At 42.7% G+C, this 27,509-nt stretch overlaps 1 protein-coding gene across 1 annotated transcript; it reads left to right on the plus strand.

Annotated features, from left to right (window-relative positions):
• Positions 1-5,713: 5,713 nt before the first annotated feature.
• LOC146073416 (olfactory receptor 5G3-like) lies at positions 5,714-6,634 on the plus strand. Its single transcript, XM_083180593.1, has one exon. The coding sequence runs from the start codon at positions 5,714-5,716 to the stop codon at positions 6,632-6,634; it is 921 nt and encodes a 306-aa protein (XP_083036719.1).
• The last annotated feature ends 20,875 nt before the right edge of the window (positions 6,635-27,509 follow it).

Genomic DNA, 27,509 nt, shown 5'->3' on the forward strand with positions numbered 1-27,509 from the left:
ATATCGAGAGGTACACGGAAAATGGAGAAAACTGTTTTCTTTTCTTTTTCTTACCATATACTGTATATTCCCACAGTTGATCTATTATTGTAGTTATCCAGTCAAAAAGATTTGTTTAGCATAATCTCACACCAGTAAACCCATGCTGTTTGGGATTCTGTAAATTGCTGGATTTTAGATATTCTACAACTGTTTCTTTTAACCCTTTGAGTGCCAACATCTCTGTGAGAGAGGCACAAAAAAATCTGCTAAAAATTTCAACATCTTTGTCATTTGTGTAAAATATGGTTGTCATCATCTCTGTGAGCGATGTGCAAGATATCCGCTAAAAATGCCAGCATTGCTTACATCTATTATAGAAATTCAAATAAAAAATGTTGTGTAAAAAAAAACATTATGGGTGATATTAAATAAGATGAAAAATTCAGAAAGTGTGAGATTTGGTAAGAAATCTCCATTTTTTTTTAAAGCGGCAATCATTTGCACTGCAAAACCAGATTGACTTTGAAGTGTAAATGATTGCCACTTTTTAAAAAAAAGCTGGACAATTCTTACCAAATCTCTAACTTTCTGAATCTCTCATCCTATTAAATTTCACCCTATGTTTCCTATATAAGGTAACATTTCTGATCACTATGATGAATACAAATGTTTGCTTGCCAATTTTCATACCAATTTAGAAAAAAATCACTTGGCACTCAAAGGGTTAATAGTGTTTGCATTACTTTCCCTACTAATACTAGTGATGTACGGGCTCACCGGTCTCTAGTTACCTGGATCTTCTTTGCTTTCACTTTTGTGCAGTGGATCTAGATTCAGTTTTTGTTTTTTAGTTTTCTGACTCCAATTGCTAGTGACTGGTCGAATAATTTGGTTACTGGTGCTACTAACAACAGTTTGACCTATTTCAGCATATTCGGATGAATCTGGACTGGGGCCACTGATTTATCCACTTTCAGTTTGAGAGTTCTGTTAGGATCTTCTCTTTAAATTTACTGTTATCTACTTTATTTTTATGAGTATCCTTGCAATTTACAGTAATTGTGGTCCCTTTCCTTTCTCCTTCTGTTGTGAATTCTCAGCAAAATATATTATGTAGATAATCCCCTATTGCTTTATCTCCCTCAATCTGACGCTTCGTGGTATTCGTACCTTTTCTATGTGAAATACGTTCGGTTTTCACACATCTTTGAATTTACTAAGGCTGAAATGTATACGGCTCATACTTTTGCCGTTGGTTTTCGGGTGGTTCCATAAAATATGAATAGAAACACCATTGATAGACTACGTAAGTAAATCCCCATTTATCTCAATGGTGTCTGGAAATTTACTAAAGATTTGTATTGTCATTTACGTATGGATTTTGGTGTTTTCACGTTCAGTTTTTTAAGAATTCCATATACAGGTTGAGTATCCCTTATCCGAAATGCTCGGGACCACGAGCATTCCGGATAAGGGAATATTCCGGTTTTTGGAATACTTACCTGCCCCTGGTGGGTCCCCGATGGTCCCACGGCGTCCATGGAGTCCTCCGGCGTCCACAGCAGGCCACCAGCACCTTCTCTGGTGTCTCCAGCGGTCCCAGGAGTGCTTTGCGCAAGTTCCCAGGCGCGCCGGTGATGTCACCGGCGCGCGCGCACTCGCGCAAAGCACTCCTGGGACCGCTGGAGACGCCGGAGAGGATGCTGAAGGCCTGCCGTGGACGCCGGAGGACTTGGTAAGTATTAAAAGAGGGTTAGGGGGGGGGGGAAACAAAAAAAAATTTGAATTATTCCATAAAACCACGGTTTTTGGAATAATTCGGATACGGGATGCCCGGATACGGGATACCTGACCTGTATTTCACAAATTTCAAGTGGAACACGTTTTTGAGGCGAACTTCACATCTGACCCAAGCTCACCAACCATCTGTGCTCAAGTGTACTGCTTTTAAAAGGCTATTAAGGACACAAAAACATTTCTCTTGCCTTTCTCGGCCATGGCAGCTTTTGACACCAATGAGATTTTAATATTTGGGGTGGTGATATACCTGATGAACTGTCAGCAACGCAGAAGAAGACAACGCCAGGGTCACCAAACTGAGCATGGCCAGCAGGTTTGCCAGTTACTACTGATGCTCAGGAGTCCTCGTTTATTTAGTGTGTGTTGTAACATGCACGCAATGCCGGATGATGAGGTCATACAGATGTTCCACCTTAATCATACCAACATTCTCCATCTGTATGACCTCATCAGACTGGAGCTAGAACATAAGACAGCACGCCCACACACTGTCTCAGCGATGCATAAACTGCTGGCTGTGCTGTACTTTCTGGCAACATGTAACTGGCAGAGGCATTGGCAAATCACAGTCCACAATGTCACGCTACCTTACCCAGGTCCTGGATTCCCTAGAGCTCCATGCCCACTACTCACTCTGCTTCCTTAGCCAGGACTCAGAGTGGAATGATGTCTGGTTTCTATAGTACTGCACACATGCCAACCGTGCTGGATGCGATAGACTGCACACACGTCACACTCAGATCACCAAGAGGGAGGCAGCGTTCCTTCCTCAACCGGCATCACAGCACCAGCATGAACGTGCAGGTGGTCCGTGATGCCAACATGAGAATTATTAGCGTGCGTGCAGGTTACCCTGGCTCATGCCACAATGCCTACATTCTCAGGCAGTCATCTCTATATGACAAATTTGAGGACGTTGAAATGCCAGAGAGGTGGCTGCTGGGTAAGTGACACTATCATCTTTACAGAAATAAATGTTTGTAAACCTGTCATGTGCTGCTAACGTTGTGTAATACCATTAATGTACAGAGTTCAGCTTTTGATGCCATATTGTCTACCTCACTATTCCTTACCTACAGTATGTGTACAATAATCTAGTGAACGGTCTACACTGATAAAGGTCATTGTTGTATACCCCACCCATTTCTATATATGACATTGCTCTAATGTTATAATAAAACATAAATCACACTTACTAATTGATTGCTCATTGCAACATTGATTGGTGCTGATTTCTAGAATGCTGTATAATTTGTAGTAAATGATGTAATGGGACGTACACTATTTTGGTGCGGGGCTCTTGTGCTTCAGTGTGTTGTGTGTGTAATTCTACATGTGAGCTGAGGAATCATTTATCCCACCAGTATCTTTTCTTTTCACCCACAGGTGATGGTAGGTATCCGTGTTTGTCCTGGCTCATGACTGTCGCTGCCCGAATCTGAGGCTGAACACAGTTATTAGCGCTCTCAGAGGGCCACTAGGCAAGTTATAGAGCGCTGTTTTGGATTATTAAAAGGCAGATTTAGATATCTGACAGATCCACGTCATACCCCCAGTATCCACGTGGGCGTGGAGTTAATTTTATAAAGTGAACATGTCCCACCACAAACACGTTCAAAGCCATTCTATGTGTGGAAAATAATAATAAGAATGATATGGCCAAAAATACAATTTGTTAGTAAATTTCCCTTTAACTCTCTGTCTTAAGAGTTTTTATTCCTCCATTTGATTTTCGGCTTCACTTTTTTTATTCAGAGTCTGTTTATGGTTCCAATCATTTTTGCTTTCACAATATTTGCTACTTCTTTTGCAAGCCACACTGACTCCCTTATCCTTGTACTTTGACAAAGGCCTGTTGCCTTTATTATATATTTTTTTTCTCCCATCTCTTTTGCATGCATTTAATTCTGCCAAAAAATTGAGTCCACTTTTCCCATCCCTCCTGCTCTTCCTGTCTACAGATTTCATGAGGGAACGTTTATGATTAGAAATTTGTACTGTAAGTCATTATCTTAAGAAATGGTCTGTTGATTCTATCATCAAAATTATTTGATGTAAGGTGACACCTATCATGGTGTTTTTGTTATATAGCTCATTTATAGTTCTCAGAAACCTTATTCCTTGGGTGTGGTGGCCATTTTCTTGGTGTTTTGCACATATGTAGTAGACTCTAGCAAAGCACTAGATTCTAGTTGTGTTTAACACTGCCTGCTGGAGAGGTGGGTTCCCAGACAGTGACTGGTCCATGTAATTGACAATTTGCTGCATCTCTCATATAAAGGTACTTTTGATGAGAAGGTTCTAAATTGGTAAACCTGAAATATTCCTGACTATTAAATATAAGACAGAACAGTGACATGATCTAAAGCAGTGGTTCTCAACCTCGGTCCTCAGGACCCCCCAACAGTGCACGTTTTCCAGGTCACCCGGCAGGAGCACAGGTGCACTCATTATTCACTGACACATTTTAAATATCACAGGTTGAGCTAATTATTTCACCTGTGATTCTGTGTGTAGACCTGGAAACTGGAAAATGTGCACTGATGGGGGTCCTGAGGACTGAGGTTTAGAACCACTGTTCTAAAGAACTTCTGAAATGCTGTGCGAGCGTCTCTTCTGCAAATCAAATAATAAAAATTAATAATAATAATAATTGTATATTCTACTGATGATTGTCTACTACTAAGGGGCTAAATGTAATTTTATGTAATTTTATGTATGAATCAGATAATTGACTCATCCATATTCCATATTATTGAGTGCATGTTTTAGAACTTTGTGTTGTTGTACATGAGGTGGTAAAATTATTACATTTTTGTTTATTTTTGTCACTACTTTGCTGCAAATTAATGTTACAGTTTCCAGGCCACCCCACAGGACACATGTTCCCACGTCACCCACTGACGCATTTTCTAGAGCACAATGGGAATTTACATTGATATGCCTAATGAAGCTGTTGCAGAGCCACCATCTGTGCAGGAAGACAACCATTGGTAGATAGTCAACCCTATTGCCATGCAGACTGGCCGATAGAACTGAATTGCTGTAGCTATTTAGAGTGTGTATGGGATTTCAATAAAAGGCACTTACTCCCCCAAGACATTATAGTAGCCACCCCACTTTACTATAAACAGCCTTGTAAATACTGTCAATTCTCACTGCATCTGCGCTCTTTGACTTTGATGCATACTCAAAGGCAAAAGATTGCTCCATTGCATATAATATAATTATTGTATCCATCCATGATTTAAGCCCTAAACTCCAGTGACGTCAATCCGTATTCCGTATAGGCCACGCCCAACGCATTTCGTACCAGGACTTTGTCACCCCCCTGACGAAGTCCTGGTACGAAATGCGTTGGGCGTGGCCTATACAGAAGACGGATTGACGTCACCGGAGTGAGGCGAGCAGGGACGGAGGCGGCAGCGTTGGCAAGTTCAGTGTGAGAGGCTGTTCCTGACGAGAAGACTAGATCTCCTATGCCGGCAGTGGTTCCGTCCGCCCCCAGTCACTCAGGCTTGGCAAGCTGTTTAACTTTTACCCCCATGTATGTGAGCGTATATTGCAAGTAAAGGAACTGTGTTATACTTTTGCTCATTGGGCGCTTCTCCTTTCCTTTTGTATATATATATATATATATATATATATATATATATATATATATATATATATATATACCCATGCAGTTACCCCTTGACCAAGTTTATACTGCCTTTACTCTGTGTTTTGACAGTGTAATATTCTCCCATGCAGTTTGAGGGCCAGTAATGATAAATACAAGGGGGCCCCCTTGTCTAAAGTGCCCCAGGCCCACAGAAGGCTTAATCAGGCACTGATGATGATCATTTAAAAATGAAACCATTATATAGTGTGATAATCAGTATTACTATGCTTATTACAGTATGTATACATATTTTTTTTCACCCAAGCAATGCAGAAGAGCAATATCACTTCCAACACTGGCTTCATCCTTTTGGGATTTCAAAGTCACCAAATTTCAAGAACAATATTCTTATTTATCCTTCTTGTGATTTACTCTGCAACTGTAGGTGGAAACCTGTTAATCATTGCATTGGTGTCCTACAGCAAGGGCCTTCACACCCCCATGTACTTCTTCCTCACACAGCTGTCCATGTCTGACATCATGCTGACCACAGATATCGTCCCCTACATGCTTCATACTATTGTTAACAATGTGAGTGCAATTTCTTTCGTAGGCTGCATCACTCAGTTTTATTTTTTTGTGGCCACAGAATGCTCAGAGTGTTTCCTTCTGACCGTGATGTCATATGACCGATATCTAGCCATCTGTAAACCACTGCATTATAACTGTGTAATGGACAGTACCCTCTGCATGAAATTGATTATTACATCTTGGCTGGTAAGTTTTTCACTATGTTTGATTGACACAATAACCATTGCTTTGCTGAACTTTTGTGGATCTCAAATTATTGACCATTTCTTTTGTGACTATTCTCCTTTACTAGAGCTTTCATGTTCCGATACCTCTGTTCTGCAGTTGGAAGTCATGTTTCTTAGTTTTCCGATCGTTATTTTACCCTTCATATTAATTATTGTATCTTATGTGTATATTATCCAAGTTATCCTAAGTCTTTCATCCTCTTCTAAACGTCAGAAAGCCTTCTCAACCTGTAGCTCCCACCTCACCACGGTTTCCTTATTTTATATCACTCTGTTTTGTATTTATGTTTTTCCAACAGAAGGACAGTCAAGGAGTATCAGAAAAGTCTTGTCATTGTTTTATACAGTTGGTACACCACTGATCAACCCAATTATTTACAGTTTGAGGAATAAGGACATAAAGAAGGCATTTCAGAAAATATCTTTGTAAATTATTTTATAACATTTCTATGGCAACAATGGGATTTGGATGATAGGTAACACTATCTAGATTGACAGTCAATAGTTCAACACTCGAAGGTTAACATGAACAAGGTCGACGTTGACTAAAAGTTGATATGCACCATGTCAAAATGGACACAGGATCAATACAAGCAAAATGCCAATATGGCAATGATAATGTTGACATGAGTTCCCCCCCCCCAAAAAAAAATAATAATAATAATTTGACTTGTCACCCAAATTGGTCCTTTTCCCAAGTCCATGGAAAATATGGTAATATATTAGCCAAGTCTAAAGACTTTGGGGCAGAGCCGACATCAAGGGGATGCTGTGGGCACCGTTGTCTCGGGTCCAGACATTTAGCCCACCACACCACTCGCAGTCATGCCTGAATGCCTCCGCTGAACTGCCCTTGCTGAAACTCACTGCTTCTGGAGCACTTCTAGAGCACAGGCTTCTCCTTCACTGCGAGCTCTGATTGGCTCACCATACTTTAAATGGCCGCCAGCGTCCAATGGTGCAGGAGAATACTGTGCTCCTACTCAAGCACTTCCAGAGACATGGGATTCAGTGGGGGCAGCAAAGGAGAAGGTTGGGGAGGCCTGCACTTTACTCTGCTCCCCACTCCAGTGACCAGCAGAGCCGGGCGGTGAGTGAGCACCAAATGGGTGGGTATTATGTGTCTTGAGGTGGGAGGGTGGGGGAGCAGGACTAGACATCAGTCCCGGGCTCCACAATTTCTAGTGGCAGCCCTGCTTTGGGGCATGAAGAACTTAAGACAGGAAATACTCTTTGGTCGAAAATTTAGGAGGAGAATGTCAACCTGTATGAGAGAGAACTTTAAATGTAATAAGAAAATAACAAAAGAGATAGTCAGATGAATCATAAAATGGATATTTAACATGTAACGCTAGACACTACAAATACAAAGAGCATATTAGTAACAGCTATACTGTACGGATTCGGTATGAAATCCCGACGGTCAAAATCCCGACGGTCAAAATCCCGACAGGGTCAAAATTCAGAATGGGTCATAATACCGACAAGGACAAAATCCTGACATTTAATATCCCGAAATGGACAAAATCCCGACATTTAAAATCCCGACAGGGTCAAAATACTGACATATAGAATGTACAGGTGAAACAGCCAACATGACAGTTCGCGAGGTCTACATGTTTTTTTCACTGTTTTTTTTACCCAAATGTCGACACAGTTGACATGGACACAGTCAATGGGGGTGGCGTCACACCGCACACCCCCCTCCCTCTCTCCCGTCCTGCGCTGTACTCCTTCTGAGTCCGTACAGGCGACGGGTGGATGTGGTCATCCTTATTATACAATAATTTAGCTCACTTCACAAGGAACTTGCTGCGCTGACAGCTCATAGCCGGCATTATAGCACAAAAAGCCAGGAGAGAACCAGCGTTTGCTCACAAACGGCATGGGAAGGATCAAAAGCCGGCCGCTCAATAGTAACTCCTGCATAGACAGCTCCTGCACAGCCACTGACTGCCTCTCACATATAAATCTACTTGTCTACGCTGCTGGAAGCCGGGACCATGGCTGCAGCAGAGGAGAACAGAGCTTTGACCACAATGCCATTAATTATAAGGAGAGGACGGTGAGGACGGGAGTGGAGGTAGAACTTTTACTTGCTTTTCCCACCCTGTATCACCACTTGTGGATATTTTAACCCTGAGTTGCTGGATTATATGTATTTTAGGTTTCTTTTTACTATTGTTTTGAGTTTTTTTTTAAAACAAATAAAATAAATTGGTATTATTTTGTGGCCACGCCCCTTCCCCATGAAGCCACCCCCCTATATTTTTTGTTTGAGCACCCACCAGCAAAAACATAAATCGGCACCTATGTCTCAACTAACTACTCCCAGCCCCACTCACCTGTTCCTCATCTGATCTACCTGCCATTTTGCTCTCTCACAGCACAAAAAGGAGGCATATGAAACTACAAACACACACACAGATCTGAAACGGGGGGGGGGGATGGTTCCAACACACACACAAAGGGGGAAATTTACTAAGAATATGAATACAAAATGTGCTGCGGGCTTTGACTCCCGGCTGGAAGGAGGCTGCGGCAGTGGGTGGTGATGATGGGAGGTGTCCTGATGATGTCCTGAATGTGAATTAGGTGCCCCAACGCGTTTCAGCCACTAGGGCCTTTGTCAAGGAAAGGCCCTAGGCCCTAGTGGCTGAAACGCGTTGGAAAACCTAATCCACATTCAGGACATCATCAGGACACCTCCCATCATCACCACCCACTGCCGCAGCCTCCTCCAAGCCGGGAGTCAAAGCCCGCAGCACACTGCAAGCCTGGCCAAGGGAGCCACGATCTCGCGAGAGCGGAACCCGGAAGTCACGGCAGACAGCGACTGTGGAGCCGGGTGACAGGATATAGAAAGAAAGCAGGGTTTGTCACGATAGTGGTGCACCACAGAAAAATTTGTACGCTTAAAACTTAATGACTTTTATTAATTATGCTAAAAGAATGGCTGCGAAAATATGACAATACTACATATAACATGGAACAAAGACAAGTGAAAAAATGTGCAATTTAAAACTAGGGTTCATGCGGCGTCCCTTAGCACATAGTTCCCTTTAATTACAATTTTATAAGGTTCTGTTTACTCAGATGTCGTCTTTCCCTGCGTGTCGGCTATGTTGCCTGAACTACGCCTAGGGGACAAATCTGTTCACAGTATTTTAACCAATATCTTCCTGTCTGTGCACAATATTTTATCAGGAGTATTAAACTGTGGTAATATTGTGTTAGTCAATTTTCAATTAGCACTACCTTGCAAAGTAAAAAGGTAAAGTTACACCCAGTGCCGTAGCTAAAGCGTGTACACATTCATTGCGGTGATCTTGACCACTGTGTAGCGTATAGGTCACTTATTAGTGAGCCTCCACAGTTATACAAGATTCTTGCCTGGATTGCCGGCAGATATTGCCTGGTGTGTGCTCTCGATTAAGGTACCGTAAGTGTAATGGGCTAAGAAGCCCTGCTGATACCCTTGCGTAATTATTAATATATCGCGGTCTATGGCATGGGGTAATACCCTTTTACATGCTCATAGGCTGGTTATGCGGGTATAGGTAGGGTGGTATAGGCACATAGCCGGCAGGTGAGCTGGGCTGTGTATAACCCACTCCACCAGCACGGATTGGCCAGTGAGAGACAGCGTCACCAGGAGGCAAGGTAAGTATAGTAATAGGCTAGAGAACACAATATAAATCACAGTTTTTAAGCTAAACTTTAGAGTCCTGAAAAGGACTGGAAATGCAATCAGACAGAAGTAGGGAGAGCTAAGTGAGCGGCCGCACGGCTAGGAGGCCAGCGTACGCTTCGCAGTTCTTCGTCAGGGCAACCTGCATTGACGTCACCGGTCAGTTTAAATAGACGGCATTCGAGTGCTTGTCCAATGAGAGGTAAGTATCCACCCATTACTCGCCGTTTTCATTTACATATTGGAGGATTGGATTGCCCAGTGTGGGTGGCCCAACACTGGGAGATAAGTTCTGAACCTGGGATTTTGATACGCTGAATCCCGGATCAGGGATGTTTTTATGAAGTGTTGAGCTATAGTGCAGGAAGGTGATACATTTAGCTCTGTATAGTGAGAGAAAACGACGGATTCCCATTTAGAGTAGTCAAGCATAATAAATAGATTTAATATCCGCACAGAAGATCGAGCTTGACTCTGACACATGATCAGTTCTCTATTTATGAAGATTATACTATAATCGTCAGTTGGTAGTTCCTGATAAGTATTGCGGTGGTGTTATGATTCTGATGGTGATCCTGCCTATCAGAGCATGAGTAATATGATCGTCATTATCAAGGTAATCTATATTGATACATGTGATTGGAAGGTCATCTTAACATTTTAGATGGCTGATATGCGTGTTTATTATAAACATAAGTGTCCTATATTGGACTATTGAATATTAACTTCGATGGAGAAGGGTTGGACATAAGAGATATGTCGTCAATTAGGAACCTATGGGGATACATACCACACATATTTGATTGTTGTGGAAGGTCGTGTGGGGGAGCGTGATGAAGAAGTGCAGGAACGGCAACATCCGTTTAATATCTTGAGGACCTTTGTATGATGAACAGATTATTGCAAGATAGTTCATGAGGTGAAGATACGGTGTCTATGTGAACAGGTGAGTTTCGATAATGAGAGGTGAGAGAATCTCACTAAATAAGTGCTTTGAGAGAAAAATAAAATAGTTGAAAGGAAGGGTGAACGTCAATAGGAAATATCTATATAGAGGAAAAAAATAAGGTGTATACGTGCTGTCCCGCATATTATATAGCAGGCCTGAAGAATGATCTAAAAAAGGAGTGCAAATCGTTACATAGTGACCACTGCAAATTACAAAAAGGTGAGGGCGTAAGAGATGGGACCAATACTAGAGGTCAGCCAAAGATGTGTTGTAGTCAATATTTTCTTATTGGGGAATGCTGAATTGTGTTGCATAAAGTCGTCTAGATCCTTCTTCTGTCCCATTATAGCTGGTAGAGGACGAAGGGGATGGGGGTCTAAGCCCTCCTAAGATAACCCTGGTGATGAGGTATGGGGAGTGAATATTATCAGAGGACCAAAAGATGTTGTGCCCTCAGGTATTGCTGGTGTAGTGCGACGATGATGGAGGTTTGAAAACTTCCTCTAATGACATACTTTAACCCCTTACCGCCGCAGCCTGTTTTTGCATTCCTGACAGAGCCCTTTTTTTCAAATCTTAAATGTATCACTTTATGTGGGGATAACTTTTTATTGCTTTTACTTATCCCAGTGATTTTGAGATTGTTTTCTCGTGACACATTGTACTTTAAGTTAGTGGTAAATTTTGGTCGATTCAGCCTGTGTTTATTTGTGAAAAATACCAAAATGTCATAAAAAAATAGAAAATTTAGCAATTTGCAAAATGTTAAATTTTCTGCTTGTGAGACAAATAATCATACCACTCAAAATAGTTAATAACTAACAAAGACCATATGTCTAATTTATGTTGCCATCATTATTTCAACCTCCTTTTAATTTTTTTGGACACTAGGAAGCTTAAAATTCTCATAGTTTCAATAAAATTTCAAACACTGATTTTTTTAGGGACCAGTTCAGTTCTGATGTGACTTTGAGGGACTTGTATGTGAGACACCCCCATAAATGATGCCATTTCAAAAACTGCACCCATCACAGTATTCAAAACAGCATTTTGGAAGTTTGTTAACCCTTTAGGTGTTTCACAGGAATTAAAACAATGTGTAGGTGAAATTTCAAAATTTCATTTTTTTAGCAGATTTTCAATATTAATACATTTTTCTAAGGAACACAGTAGATTTTACTAGAGAAATGTGACTACAAATTGATTCCCCCAATTCTTTTGTTTTCATAAATATCCTATATGTGGCCCTAGTGTGCACGTTGACCAAACCACAGGCTTCATAATAGAAGGAGCACCTACTTGATTTTGGAGCCTCCTTTTTATGAGATTATTTTTTAGGCACCATGTAGGATTCTAGGCACCATAAGATGCTAAAAGTTAGGAACCTCCCCCACATGTGACCCCATTTTGCAAACTACACCCCTCAGGGAATTCATCTAGGGGTATTTTGTACATTTCAAGGAATGAAGGAGACAAAGCACCCCAAAATCTGTGCCGCAATTTCTCCCGAGTACGGCAATGCCTCATATGTGACCAAAAAATACCATTTGGGTGCATGGCAGGACTCAGAAGGGAAGGAGTGATATTTGGACTTTGCAGCACAGATTCTGGTGGAATGAATGGTGGGTGCTATGTCGCATTAGCAAGACCCCCGAAGCACCAATACAGGGAACCCCCCACAAGTGACCCCATTTTGCAAACTACACCCCTCAGGGAATTCATCTAGGGGTATAGTGTACATTTCAAACCCCCAGGGGTTTCACCAATTTTGGTACAACTGGGCTGTGAAAATGAAAAATTAAATTTTTTTACACAAAATGCAGTTCTGGCTCAAAATTTTTCATTTTCACAAGGAATGAAGGAGACAAAGCACCCCAAAATCTGTGCGGCAATTTCTCCCGAGTACGGCAATGCCTCATATGTGACCAAAAAATACCATTTGGGTGCATGGCAGGACTCAGAAGGGAATGAGTGATATTTGGATTTTGCAGCACAGATTCTAGTGGAATGAATGGTGGGTGCTATGTCGCATTAGCAAGACCCCCGAAGCACCAATACAGTGGAACCCCCCACAAATGACCCCATTTTGCAAACTACACCCCTCAGGGAATTCATCTAGGGGTATAGTGTACATTTCAAACCCCCAGGGGTTTCACCAATTTTGGTACAACTGGGCTGTGAAAATGAAAAATTACATTTTTTTACACAAAAATGCAGTTCTGGCTCAAAATTTTTCATTTTCACAAGGAATGAAGGAGACAAAGCACCCCAAAATCTGTGCCGCAATTTTTCCCGAGTACGGCAATGCCTCATATGTGACCAAAAAATACCATTTGTGTGCATGGCAGGACTCAGAAGGGAAGGAGTGATATTTGGATTTTGCAGCACAGATTCTGGTGGAATGAATGGTGGGTGCTATGTCGCATTAGCAAGACCCCCGAAGCACCAATACAGTGGAACCCCCCCACAAGTGACCCCGTTTTGCAAACTACACCCCTCAGGGAATACATCTAGGGGTATAGTGTACATTTCAAACCCCCATGGGTTTCACCAATTTTGGTACAACTGGGCTGTGAAAATGAAAAATTACATTTTTTTACACAAAAATGCAGTTCTGGCTCAAAATTTTTCATTTTCACAAGGAATGAAGGAGACAAAGCACCCCAAAATCTGTGCCGCAATTTCTCCCGAGTACGGCAATGCCTCATATGTGACCAAAAAATACCATTTGGGTGCATGGCAGGACTCAGAAGGGAAGGAGTGATATTTGGATTTTGCAGCACAGATTCTGGTGGAATGAATGGTGGGTGCTATGTCACATTAGCAAGACCCCCGAAGCACAGTGAAATGATGAACCTAATAATCCATAGATGTGTGGTATATTTTAAAACACTCCCTCATACATAGGCCAGGTTTGTCGGGGCAAGTTTCACAGTGGAAAATAGTTTGCTTTCTTATTCCCTTTTTATAGCAAACTTTGCACCTTTTTTGTGTCCTGCCCTTTTTTCCAGTGGAGGGGATTTCGTCAGGAAAATGCTGCCCTGATACAATACGGAGGCCAGTACTAGAAGTACTGGGGCCCTCTGCCTGCTGGTTCCCAAATATTAGGCCCTTTATGACATCCTCTTGAAAGTGCATAAATGTCCCCGTCTGGCTGGTAGAACGGAATAGTACGTAAGCGTTATACAGTGCCATCTGGATGATATACACGGCCAGCTTCTTATACCAAATTTTTGTTTTCCGCAGGGCACTGTACGGCTTCAGTACCTGATCTGAAAGATCCACTCCGCCCATGTACTTATTGTAATCTAGGATACAAATAGGTTTTGAGGTGTGGGTACTGGTACCTCGTACAGGGACGGAGGTGGTACTGTCTCCGTGAATTGTTGTCAGTATAAGGACATCCCTCTTGTCCTTATATTTGACCAACAACATATTTTCGGTGGATTGTGCACTGCTTTCACCCTTTCTCAGTAATTGGGCAACGTGCGTTTTTGGGAGGCCTCTTTGGTTCTTGTGCACAGTACCGCAAGCTGTTGTACCTCTTGAACCAAGGGCCTTAAACAGGGGGATGCTGGTGTAAAAGTTAACCACATAGAGGTGATAACCCTTATCCAGGAAGGGGTGCACTAAATCCCAGACAATCTTTCCACTAACACCTACGAGGGAGGGGGGCATTCTGGCGGTTCAATTCTTGTGTCCTTCCATTCATATACCCTAAACCTGTGGGTGTACCCTGAGGTACTTTCGCACAGCTTATACATTTTTATGCCATACCTTGCCCTCTTATTGGGAAGGTACTGGTGGAATTTAACCCTTCATTTAAAATGTATAAGTGACTCGTCTACACAAATGAATTTTTCGGGGATGTACATCTCAGCAAATTTGGCGCTGAAATGATCAATGACCGGCCTGACTTTGAATAGCCGGTCAAAGGTGGGATCATCTCTGGGTGGGCACTGTGCATTATCGTTGTAATGCAAAAATTTAAGGATCGTCTCAAAACGAGTCCGGGTCATGGCCATACGATAAAGTGGGGTGCTGTATAGAACATCTGTACTCCAATATTGTCTAATTTCTGGCTTTTTAACTATGCCCATATGTAACACCAGACCCCAAAACGTCATCATCTCTACTGCATCTACAGGGGTCCACCTAGCAAATGATGACGTGGGGTTTTGGGCAATAAACTGCTGGGCATATAAATTACTTTGGTCCACCATTACATTTATAAAATCATCAGAGAAAAAGACTTTGAAAAAGTCAATTTCTTTGAGGCCTGTAGTATCAAATTGGATTCCTGGGTTGGCCAAAAACTCAGGAACCTGGGGCTCAAAATTGTCTGGTGGTGGGGTCCATACGAGATCAATCATTGGGGTGGGGGTCTCAGCTGCTCTACGGGGGCGTCTTTGAGGGGGTCCCTCATCACTAGAGGAGGAAGAGGAGGTTAAGACCAATGCGATAAATTCATTGCTTTCATCACTGGCTGTGTCAGTGTCAGAGGCAATAAGGGCATATGCCTCCTCCGCTGAAAACAGTCTTTGGGGTGATTGGGACATTTTTATTATTTTTGTGTTTGTGTAAGTGTAGTGTTTCAACACGTGTATATTGTAGGGGGGTACAAACTTTATTTCAACACGGGGGGTATGTAGTGTGTATGTAGTGCTTTAACACGTGTAAGTGCACTTAAGGGGCAGCAGCTTCAAGGCAGCTTTTGGTACAACCTTGAAGGGGTTAAAAGAAAAAAAAAACGCTCCTGCGCCAAAAATTGAGCACAGATGTTGGTCAGTAACGTCTGTCACTGATCAGCGCTCAGCGGCCACAGGACACCCACAAAATCACCGTGGGTGTAAAAAAATTTTTTTAAAAATCACCACCGATCAAGTACCAATCACCACCGATCCCTGTGTTACCGAGCGCCGATATTGGCCAGAACACAGAAAACGCTGCAATTGGCTGTTCACATTTGAACAGCCAATCGCAGCGATCACTGATGGGGGGGGGCATCGCTGCCCCCCCTGGGCCACGAGGGAAGATATCTGCTGTCAGGGACAGCAGCCATCTTCCCTCTGTCACCGCGTCTATAGACGCGGTGACACTTTAAAGTCATGGCATACATTTATGCCATGTGTCGGGAAGTACATCCCGACCATGACGTAAATGTATGCCAAATGTCGGGAAGGGGTTAAGGAATAATGTAGGGAATGCATGTTCCTTCGGACAGAGAGATGTCAAACCTTATCAGGTACTCTCTGATTGACAGGTTGCATTATCATAGGTAGCACGCATAGCTGTTTTCTTCATTTAGTCCGTTAGGGTTCATTGTGTCCATTAAGAAGATGAGTCTATTCTCCTGCTTCAGCAGGGTTTTGTCTCTATCTCCCTTTCTGATGCCTAGATCGACTTCCAACATGCCGAATGCTTGTAGTCCCAAAGGGGTACTCTTGTGATGTTTTAGGAATTGCCTCGCAATTGGTGTGAGTGTCTTCATGTTAGTTCTGTCTTTTTCAGCATTTCTAATGCTCGTCATGTGTTTCAATAATCTCTGTTTCAAGGGCCTGATAGTCTTCCCTATATATATTTTATTGCATGGGCATTGCAATTGATAAACCACTCCAGATGTTGTGCAGGTGATGTGGCTCTGGATCTTCCATTCCTTGTTGAATTTATCCGTGTAGGAGGTAGTAGGGGTCATGAGAGGGCAGACTTTGCATTTCCCACATTTGCTGAAACCCTTTTTCCCTTTAGCCCCCGTAGTCGATTGGTCCAAATGGCTTTGGACTAGGATGTCCCTCAAATTTTTACTGTGTCTCCAGCACATCTGGATTCGTTGTCTCAGAATTTCGTCTAAGTCCTTATCTGTTCTTAGGACATTAGTGTGTTTATTGATAATGTTTTGGATGGTTTTCCATTCTGGACAATAGGTACCTATGAACCGTACTGTTTCTGTGTTGACCTCAGGATTCCTTAGTTTCGGTACAAGGAGTTGATCTCTACTCGTTTGTCCTGCTGCTTTGGCAGCCTTTCTAACTTTTATTTTGCTGTATCACCTGTGTATTAGGCGTTGTGATAGTTCTTCTGCTCTCTCCTTATAGGTCTCTTCGCTTGAGCAGTTCCTCCTTGTCCTCAGAAATTCCCCTTTGGGGAGGCCCTTGAGGACTGGTGGGAAATGTGAGCTTGTGTGAGCCGCGTTTTTTTTGCGGAATAAATCTGAGGATATGTGTCCATCTTGTTCGATGGATAACTTCAAGTCTAGAAAGGAAACTGATTCCTGGCTGATGTCAAAGGTCAGTTTTAGGTTCAGTTGGTTCTGGTTCAGTTTGGTAATGAATGAGACAAATTGTTCCTTTTCACCCTCCCAGATGATCAGCAGGTCATCTATGTACCTTAACCATAGTAGTACATGTTTCGTGTGGAATTCATTCTCTTCGCAGAAGACTATCTCTCGTTCCCACCACCCCAGGTACAGGTTTGCATAGGTTGGTGCACAAGCACTACCCATAGCAGTCCCCTGTACCTGGAGGTAGATGTTGTTATTGCAGGTGAAAAAGTTCCTTGTCAGTATGAATACAAGGAGCTGAATTATGAATTGGTTGAACTCTTCATTTCTTTCCATACTCAAAAAGTACCTTGTGGCGTTAATTCCATATTCATGGATTATGCTTGTGTATAGCCCCTCCACGTCACATGTCGCCAACCAGCAGTTGTTGTTGAGGGTGACATCTTGTATTCTATTCAGCACGTCCATGGTGTCACGAATATAGGACGGTAAGGTGAGAACGTATTTGCGCAGCCAGTGGTCTACAAATTTGCTCGCTTTCTCAGTGAGACCATCCATCCCTGAGACGATAGGCCTCCCAGGTGGGTTTTTCTCATTCTTGTGTACCTTTGGTAGAAGGTATAATGTGGGTACTCTCAGATGGTTGACTGTTCTTCTTGGGCCGGGGTGAGGTTATGGTGTGTCAGGTTAATGATACGGAGGCAGTCTACAGGTTCTAATTTCTGTACCGTCTGTATTCCCTGTGTTCTTCTCTCCATTCCCTGTTGGTCCTTTTTCTTCTTGCCCCTCCTGATCTTTCTGGGAATCCTCCTATATTGTCTCTGGTCTCCCTGGGAGTTGCCCCTAAAAAATTCTGCGTGGTTTTGCGTGTATTGAGTTGTTCGTGTAGGGATTCGCTCCCAGAGGAGTCAATATCTGATGTCGTGTAGTTCGGATTGCGGGCACCCGGTGCCCGTCTATTCATATGACTCCATTTGTAAACCGAGTTAGTTGTGAAATCCTGAACGTCTCTCCTGCAATTTGGATTTTTTCCGACTAATAGTCTCCCTTTCTATGCCCTCAATTTCGGTTTTAAAGCGTTGGTACATTTGCTGGAACTTATCCAATCCTTCAAACTCTTTGAGTTTGGAGCTCAATCTTGATATTTCGGTCGCGTATTGCTCTAATTTGATTTCTTCATGTTTAGTCAGGATGTTAATCAATTTTAATGAGCAATTAGTAAGTGTTTGTTCCCATTCCGTTTTCAGGTTATCTGAGGCGAGTTCAAAAGACGGAAACACTCTTGGGCGAAGGCCCCTTGGTGTCACTCTCTGTTTAGTGTAGCTGTCAAACGTGGCCTTGTTCCAAAAGGCTTTGGATTGTTTGATCAGAATAAATTTATGGGAGTGGAGGTCGTTAACCCAATCTTCACTGGTTTGAATATGTGTGATGTCTCTAGTCAGAAGATTGTCCATACAGTTTTTGAGCTTATTCTGTTTCTCTCTGTCAGATCCTGACTGAGACTAAAGCCGGAAGCACTAGGTGTGGATGTCTCAGTGTTGGACATTTTTTATTCTATTGCCACCGTATGGTGAAATCAATGCAGTTTCAGAAATAATATTCAAGATATAAATTCGTTACAAATTGCCCGTGCAGATTGACCAGGAACGTGACACTGGGTCACTTGTTAGTTATACAGTATACAGGGTTTGGGTTGGTCAGACGCACAGGGCAAGGAGATTTGTATAGAGGTATTTGAGAGGGAGGCCCCCATTGGGTATACAAATTGCAATTGGTGTAGAATCCCAGGGGGTGTGCTACCACTGGACAATTTTATATAGGATATAGAAAGAAAGCAGGGTTTGTCACGATAGTGGTGCACCACAAAAAAATTTGTACGCTTAAAACTTAATGACTTTTTATTAATTATGCTAAAAGAATGGCTGCGGAAATATGACAATACTACATATAACATGGAACAAAGACAAGTGAAAAAATGTGCAATTTAAAACTAGGGCTCATGCGGCGTCCCTTAGCACATAGTTCCCTTTAATTACAATTTTATAAGGTTCTGTTTACTCAGATGTCGTCTTTCCCTGCGTGTCGGCTATGTTGCCTGAACTACGCCTAGGGGACAAATCTGTTCACAGTATTTTAACCAATATCTTCCTGTCTGTGTACAATATTTTGTCAGGAGTATTAAACTGTGGTAATATTGTGATAGTCAATTTTCAATTAGCACTACCTTGCAAAGTAAAAAGGTAAAGTTACACCCAGTGCCGTAGCTAAAGGGTGTACACATTCATTGCGGTGATCTTGACCACTGTGTAGCGTATAGGTCACTTATTAGTGAGCCTCCACAGTTATACAAGATTCTTGCCTGGATTGCCGGCAGATATCGCCTGGTGTGTGCTCTCACTTAAGGTACCGTATTTGTGATGGGCTATGTAGCCCTGCTGATACTCTTACGTAATTATTAATATGCCGCGGTATATGGCATGGGATAATACCCTTTTAACGTACTCATAAGCTGGTTATGCGGGTATAGGTAGGGTGGTATAGGCACATAACCGGCAGGTGAGCTGGGCTGTGTATAGCCCACTCCACCAGCACGGGTTGGCCAGTGAGAGGCAGTGTCACCAGGAGGCAAGGTAGGTAAGTTGTACAAGATTTTTGCAAGGATTGTCGGCAGATATCGCCTGGTGTGTGCTCTCGGTTAAGGTACCGTAAGTGTAATGGGCTAAGAAGCCCTGCTGATACCCTTGCGTAATTATTAATATATTGCGGTCTATGGCATGGGGTAATACCCTTTTACATGCTCATAGGCTGGTTATGTGGGTATAGGTAGGGTGGTATAGGCATATAGCCGGCAGGTGAGCTGGGCTGTGTATAACCCACTCCACCAGCACGGATTGGCCAGTGAGAGACCGCGTCACCAGGAGGCAAGGTAAGTATAGTAATAGGCTAGAGAACACAATATAAATCACAGTTTTTAAGCTAAACATTAGAGTCCTGAAAAGGACTGGAAATGCAATCAGACAGGAGTAGGGAGAGCTAAGTGAGCGGCCGCACGGCTAGGAGGCCGGCGTACGCTTCACAGTTCTTCGTCAGGGCAACCTGCATTGACGTCACCGGTCGGTTTAAATAGACGGCATTCGAGTGCTTGTCCAATGAGAGGAAAGTATCCGCCCATTACTTGCCGTTTTCATTTACATATTGGAGGATTGGATTGCCCAGTGTGGGTGGCCCAACACTGGGAGATAAGTTCTGAACCTGGGATTTTGATACGCTTTGGGATTTGCAACAAAATGTTTACTACTGAATCCCGGATCAGGGATGTTTTTATGAAGTGTTGAGCTATAGTGCAGGAAGGTGATACATTTAGCTCTGTATAGTGAGAGAAAACTACGGATTCCCATTTAGAGTAGTCAAGCATAATAAATAGTTTTAATATCCGCACAGAAGATCGAGCTTGACACATGGGGGGAAATTTACTATAGGATATTTGTAAAAAAATAGGTGTATTTGTATCCAGAAATACACTTATTTTTGACATTTACTATTCCGAAAATACGGCAATTCATAGTCGTATTGATGTGCTATCAATATGAATACGAATGGCCGTATTTTCAGAATAGTAAATGTCAAAAATAAGTGTATTTCTGGATACAAATACACCTATTTTTTACAAATTTCCTTTAGTAAATTTCCCCCTTGATCAGTTCTCTATTTATGAAGATTATACTATAATCGTCAGTTGGTAGTTCCTGATAAGTTTTGCGGTGGTGTTATGATTCTGATGGTGATCCTGCCTATCAGAGCATGAGTAATATGATTGTCATTATCAAGGTAATCTATATTGATACATGTGATTGGAAGGTCATCTTAACGTTTTAGATGGCTGATATGCGTGTTTATTATAAACATAAGTGTCCTATATTGGACTATTGAATATTAACTTCGATGGAGAAGGGTTGGACATAAGAGATATGTCGTCAATTAGGAACCTATGGGGATACATACCACACATATTTGATTGTTGTGGAAGGTCGTGTGGGGGAGCGTGATGAAGAAGTGCAGGAACGGCAACATCCTCTTAATATCTTGAGGACCTTTGCATGATGAACAGATTATTGCATGATAGTTCATGAGGTGAAGATACGGTGTCTATGTGAACAAGTGAGTTTCGATAATGAGAGGTGAGAGAATCTCACTAAATAAGTGCTTTGAGAGAAAAATGAAATAGTTGAAGGGGAGGGTGAACGTCAATAGGAAATATCTATATAGAGGAAAATAATAAGGTGTATACGTGCTGTCCCGCATATTATATAGCAGGCCTGAAGAATGATCTAAAAAAGGAGTGCAAATCGTTACATAGTGACCACTGCAAATTACAAAAAGGTGAGGGTGTAAGAGATGGGACCAATACTAGAGGTCAGCCAAAGATGTGTTGTAGTCAATATTTTCTTATTGGGGAATGCTGAATTGTGTTGCATAAAGTCGTCTAGATCCTTCTTCTGTCCCATTATAGCTGGTAGAGGACGAAGGGGATGGGGGTCTAAGCCCTCCTAAGATAACCCTGGTGATGAGGTATGGGGAGTGAATATTATCAGAGGACCAAAAGATGTTGTGCCCTCAGGTATCGCTGGTGTAGTGCGACGATGATGGAGGTTTGAAAACTTCCTCTAATGACATACTTTAAGGAATAATGTAGGGAATGCATGTTCCTTCGGACAGAACGGCTGTGCGTTCACCCGTTCACATATTAACTACATCAGATAGGCAGAACTTTGAACTTTTTCCGGTAAGAGCACCTAGCGGGACGCCGCTCACTGCCCTCACACGCCGGCAACACTTATTTCACAATACGTTCAATTACCATGGACAATTACCTTTCTCATTTATTATTTCTATTGCCGCATTGCACTACGTGGTTTAACAGAAATCCACAGGACTTGCTCAGTTTTACCCAACTTTGCTGTGGATATTAGACTATTGCAGTAGTCCATTCCCCCATCCCCTTGCCCAATACAGACCGCTGCGGTCACCCATGCAGTGACATAGGTCCCTACTAAGGGACCTATGGTGATAAAGGGACCTACATAGGTCAAACTTATACCTCACTAATAGGCCTCGTGGAGTGATACCCCGCTGGCCTATTCCTGAAATACCAGTACTCCATACATTCTCCTAGTGTGACATAACCAGATTTTGATTAATAAATTCCTTTTTACTTTTACACCATCTCCTCATCTCTCAATTCTTTATTTATTCATTAATTTGTCTCTTTACTGTCAGTCACACACACTACAAGTGCCTCACAGGTGAGCGCAGTGTATTCAATCTCTTTTTTCATATTGTACTACATAGGGTGTTTAGGACCCACCCAATATACTGCAGCTCCCTATACACTCCAATTAGACCTTCATATGGTCATATCACTAGGACGCACGCATACTGTAACTTAAGCGCTTTCTACCTACCATCCACTACTTAATGAAATGTACTCAGAGCTGGCAAGCAGGACAAAACTGGCCGATAATAGAGAATAGGTTAAAATAAATACTAATTTATTAAACAAAACAATATTATGCTGGTGAAAAAAAGGTACTTCTAAAAATATTGTGTCTAAAACAAGCAGGATGAATCCTTACCCCTAAGGGTATTTGGAGCCAGCAAGGGATGGTATGTTACAGGGATGCAGTCCGGAAGTGTTCGGACCCGTGGTGCCGGGTCCGACGTTCGGGTCACGAAGCGTGCGTCCCGGCCGTTGCTAGGCAGCTGGGACGTCAGCACGCTTCCAGACCCGAGCCTCCGGCGGCCGTTGCCGGGCAACCTCAGCGCGGCACTATGTCACGTCCCCCGCTGGTCTTCTACGATTGATTTTTATTATTGAATACATCCTGTGAGCATTGTTGCCATTGTTATTATTGCATACCATCCTGTGAGCATTTTTGCCATTGTTATTGTTGCATACCATCCTGTGAGCATTGTTGCCATTAATAAAAAGGGGTGTAGAGATCCACTCGTGGGCGCTCCCTGTGGTTCGGAATGTGAAAGAGTGGAGAATGGAGAAAATAAAGGGGGAGTATGGTACTTCCCTTTGTCTTCTTCTCCTGTGTGGCTACTTTCTCCTGTAGATATTCTTAGGTTAGGATGTTCCTGATTCCAAATGTGTCTCGGTGATCAAATGGAAAGGGTGAGATAAAAAATCAGAGAAATCCACAATGAGAAGTATCCCTGGGGTAAAGAATATGTTATTATAATGTCACTTCGAGCTACGGTGGCGTACCGAACTCACTTGTGACAACAAGGATAAGGGTGCATCAAGGTATCTTTGGGTCGATAAATGAGGTGGCGTACCCATACTCACGTGATAGGACGAAAATCAAAGCGCATCAAGGTTTCTTTAAATATCCATTTTTTATTGGACAAGATTAAAACATCAATGGAATAAAATTGGAAAGAAGGTGTAAAGTGGAAGGTGAGGTGCCTTACCAAGTGATGGTTGGGTGAAGTCAAACCGGATAACATACACCCAAGTTCTCACAGGTTAGCTAGACTCACCTTCACAGCTTTTCTGACTCCTGGGGGTACACTAGATCTGGGCCGACATGTTTCGAGATAATACTATCTCTTCTTCAGGATCCAGACTAGTGTAATCCATGTGACTCTATATATGCGCTATGGCACTTCCTGTTCTGGGTTGCGTGACACCGGAAGTGAAAAAACTGCATTTTTCTGAATTTTAACAGAATAGTGCAACAATGTGTATAAAATAATGGTGCAAAGTCCCCCTTGCTGGTGTCCCGTTCTATATCTCTAAACGAGATGTATTGCGAGTGTGCAGTGTGTCTAAAATAATGTCCATATGCGGCAATCCCGGAAGTTGATAAACCGCGGCCGGAAGTTACCGCGACGGAGCTTATCCTCTGTACACCCGGAAGTTCAGTGGTTCCAGGTGACTTCATTGGGAGGCGGAAGTGCCGTGATCGAGTGTTCCGCGACCGGACGTCCGTCTGCCTTGGTTTCTCCTTCGTACACCCGGAAGTTCTATTTTGGTCATTCCTCATCAACTTCATTGGGTGGAGGAAATGATGTGGACGGGAGTTGAGGCGTATGTCTAATTGGATCTGATGATACGCTGTCCTGAAGTGCAAAATATAATTGGCTTATTGATGGTGAATGATCTGAAATAAAAGGGGAATGATGAAGAAGATGGAGATGTAGATGGATGAGTGGGAAAATGGGTGTCGAGAGACTAAGTGAACAGGAATAGGAGATGTGATGGAGAAAGGGTAAAGAAAATGAGGGTGAAATTAAATGGATGAATAAGCAAGAAAAAAATAATAAATAATAAATACAAATTATTAATAATAAATAAAAAATAAAAATAAACATGTAAAGTGGAAAAGAAAAATAACCAAAAATTAAGAATATGAAAATATTAATAAAATGAAAATAACATAAAAATTGGAAATAAAATAAAATATAAAAATATAAAAAGAGCAATAATAAAATAAAGAAAAAATGAAAAGATAAATAAATATGGATTAATGATAAAATCATAGAGATATGAAAAAAAAAAATCAGATTATTGAAAAAATGTGGGTATACGGATGAAAAAATGCTGAGGATATAGAATTGAAAAATTTCAATGAAATGAAATAGAGGAAGAAGAAAGAAGGGTGAGGGAGAAATATCCAGAAAGTGATGGGGGAATGGGTGTTAATAGGAAAAGGGCAAAGGAAGAGAGGTGTGGGTTGGAATAAGAAGAGGACCAACAAAGGATGTCATTATTGAAGCGGAGGGATAAATAGAGGAGAAGATACGGAGGGTAATGGTGTGGGAGATAAGTAGGGAGTGAGAGATGTGATGGTGATCAGAGGAACCATTTTAATTCGAAATCTTGGTTTAGGCCTGATGGTATAAGGGTTTTGAATTTGTATATGAGCTTCATTTCGGCTCTGGCTAGATTGACTTCTTGATTCCTATTCTTCCAGCTGTTGTTTATTTTTTGGATCCCAACAAATCTCTTTGGCCCTTATTCTGATTGACGCGTACTTTACCGCATACTTTCGGATCGCGTCTTTACGGCGTCTGCGCATGCGTGGAGAACGCCACGCGCATGTGCCACGCCTTGACTCCGTACCTGTTCGGGCAAATCCCGTACAAAACTGTTCACCGCAATCATTCGGGAAATATGGGCGTATTATGGGCGTCATGCGGAATGACACATGGGCGTAGTTTCAAAGTGGGCAAAACGGGGCGGAAACATGGGCGGACACGGGGGAGTACACTTATGTTGGGGGGCGTGCATTCGGATACCACTCCGAATGCACGCGAACAAAAAGGAAAGAAATGTGCGGTGTCCAAAAGGCCACTATTGCTTTGCGGACACCACTCGTTCCTGCGGGAGGCGAATGGACCGCCTAATGACTACAAGCATTAACACCTGAACCCAATAAAATCGACTCCTTTACTCATTAATCACTAATAGGACGCTTGTCAGTGCTTTAATTGAAACCATTGCTGCTTCAAGGAAACCTTACTAATCACCCACATATGCTGTACTTCTGACACACTTTAAACCTGCTAACAATGGACATGACTGAATATTAATACTAGCAATACACATGTGTATGCGACATGTACTAATTAAACCACACAATTGTTGTAAAGTAAAGCAATTTATTTATATAAATTTCACAGTCAATGCCACTGTGATGCAATGACAAAAAAATAAAAATACCAAAAAAAACAAACCATGGCAGGAATGTACCAAAATAAATTATAATACAAAACAAATATAATTGCACACAGATGGACTCCAGCACCTCCTATGTGCCACTGCACATGCAGCCAGTGGGAAATGAGGAGGCTGCTGGCCCTTCTACAGCAGGCCAGCCTGCACCTGACCATTCTACAGCAGGGCAACCTACACCTGGCCCTTCTGCAGCAGGCCAACCTGCAGCTGGCTCATATGCACCATCAGCAGAATCATTTGGAACACAACCGGGGACTTAGCAACATCACATCAAGTGCAGCTGACAGTAATGGCAGGCAAAAGAGGGCAACAGGGGAACCAAAAAGGACATTGGAAGCAAGGGCTCATCTGGTTACCCTCAGCACGTGATTGGACACAAGAAGCTGACACACACAGTACAATGGAAGATTTGGGATGAGATAACGGTGGAGATTAATGCAGCCACAAGTTCATTTTCGACCACGTTTGGCCTTGGTAGGCTCCTTGGCCTGTGCAGCAGCTCTTCGGGCACGGCCAGATGCTGGGGCAGGTGGAGCAGATGCTGGTGAGGGGTTGGCTGGTCTACCCCTCCTGCCAGCAGGGAGTGTTGCTGGTGGTAATGCACCAGAAACGGATGACATTAGGACCCTGTTGCTGTTAACCAGCTCCACCATAAGCTCATTATGGTGGAGGAGGAGATCATTTTGGCGGGTGGCTTGCTCGGCCAGCACCTGAGCACTTGCAGCCATGGCCTGATGCGCCTCAGCCATGGCCTGCAGGCTCCCAGCGATGGCCTGCTGGGTGCTGACCAAGCTCGCCATGATCTCCTCGGTCCTATGCATCCGTTCTGATGCCAACTCTCCCTGCTGGTTTATGTCCCCAAGCATCTGGGCCAACCTGGCCAAATCGGCTTGGGCCGATGGCTGCTGCTGCACAGGCCTACCACTGGGGCCAGGTGGCACGGACTCCTCCACCTCCTGACCAGAGTCGTCACCAAGCAGTGGGGTGTCTGTGGAAAATGATAAACACAATTAGGACACATTCTAAGATAATTACTTGCACAAGCTTATGGCATGACCAATATTTACCTTCCAGAAAAGACGCAAACACTTCAGCTGGGGCCTCGCTATCCATCGTGCTCACCCCCCTGACCTCCTCAACTGATATACAGCTCTCGGCCATCAACTCCAGGGGGGTGAGCTCTAGCCCTGATGGCATGGGCCCGGCCCCAGATGTCTGGCTGTGTTCCCACCGCTTGGTCATCTTCCTCTTCAGGTTGGTTTTGAAGTCCTGCCACCTGCAATGTAAGTTGACATATTAATACATGTCACTCCAGATGTTTGCTGTTGCAGCCATTGCTCTGTGCTACATATTACGACATGTGCTTAATGTCCAAAAGATAACATTACATGCAACTATGATATCAACCGTTACAATACACATTCACAATCACCATACTCTAACTCTCAACTAAATAACATGGCAATAATGTCTGTGTATCGTAACAACCTCACGGGCCATTTGCAAAATCCATCTAAGCATGAATTCAATCATTACTTGTCTATTACTGGGCACATGTATCACAAAACAACTTGCCTCTTCTTCACATGGTCCGTCTCACGAACTTGTGGCGCTACTTCATTAATCTCTGCCGTTATCT

The sequence above is a fragment of the Crinia signifera genome, chromosome 4 (genome assembly GCF_055691185.1).
Source record: "Crinia signifera chromosome 4, ASM5569118v1, whole genome shotgun sequence".
NCBI classification, from domain to species: domain Eukaryota; kingdom Metazoa; phylum Chordata; class Amphibia; order Anura; family Myobatrachidae; genus Crinia; species Crinia signifera.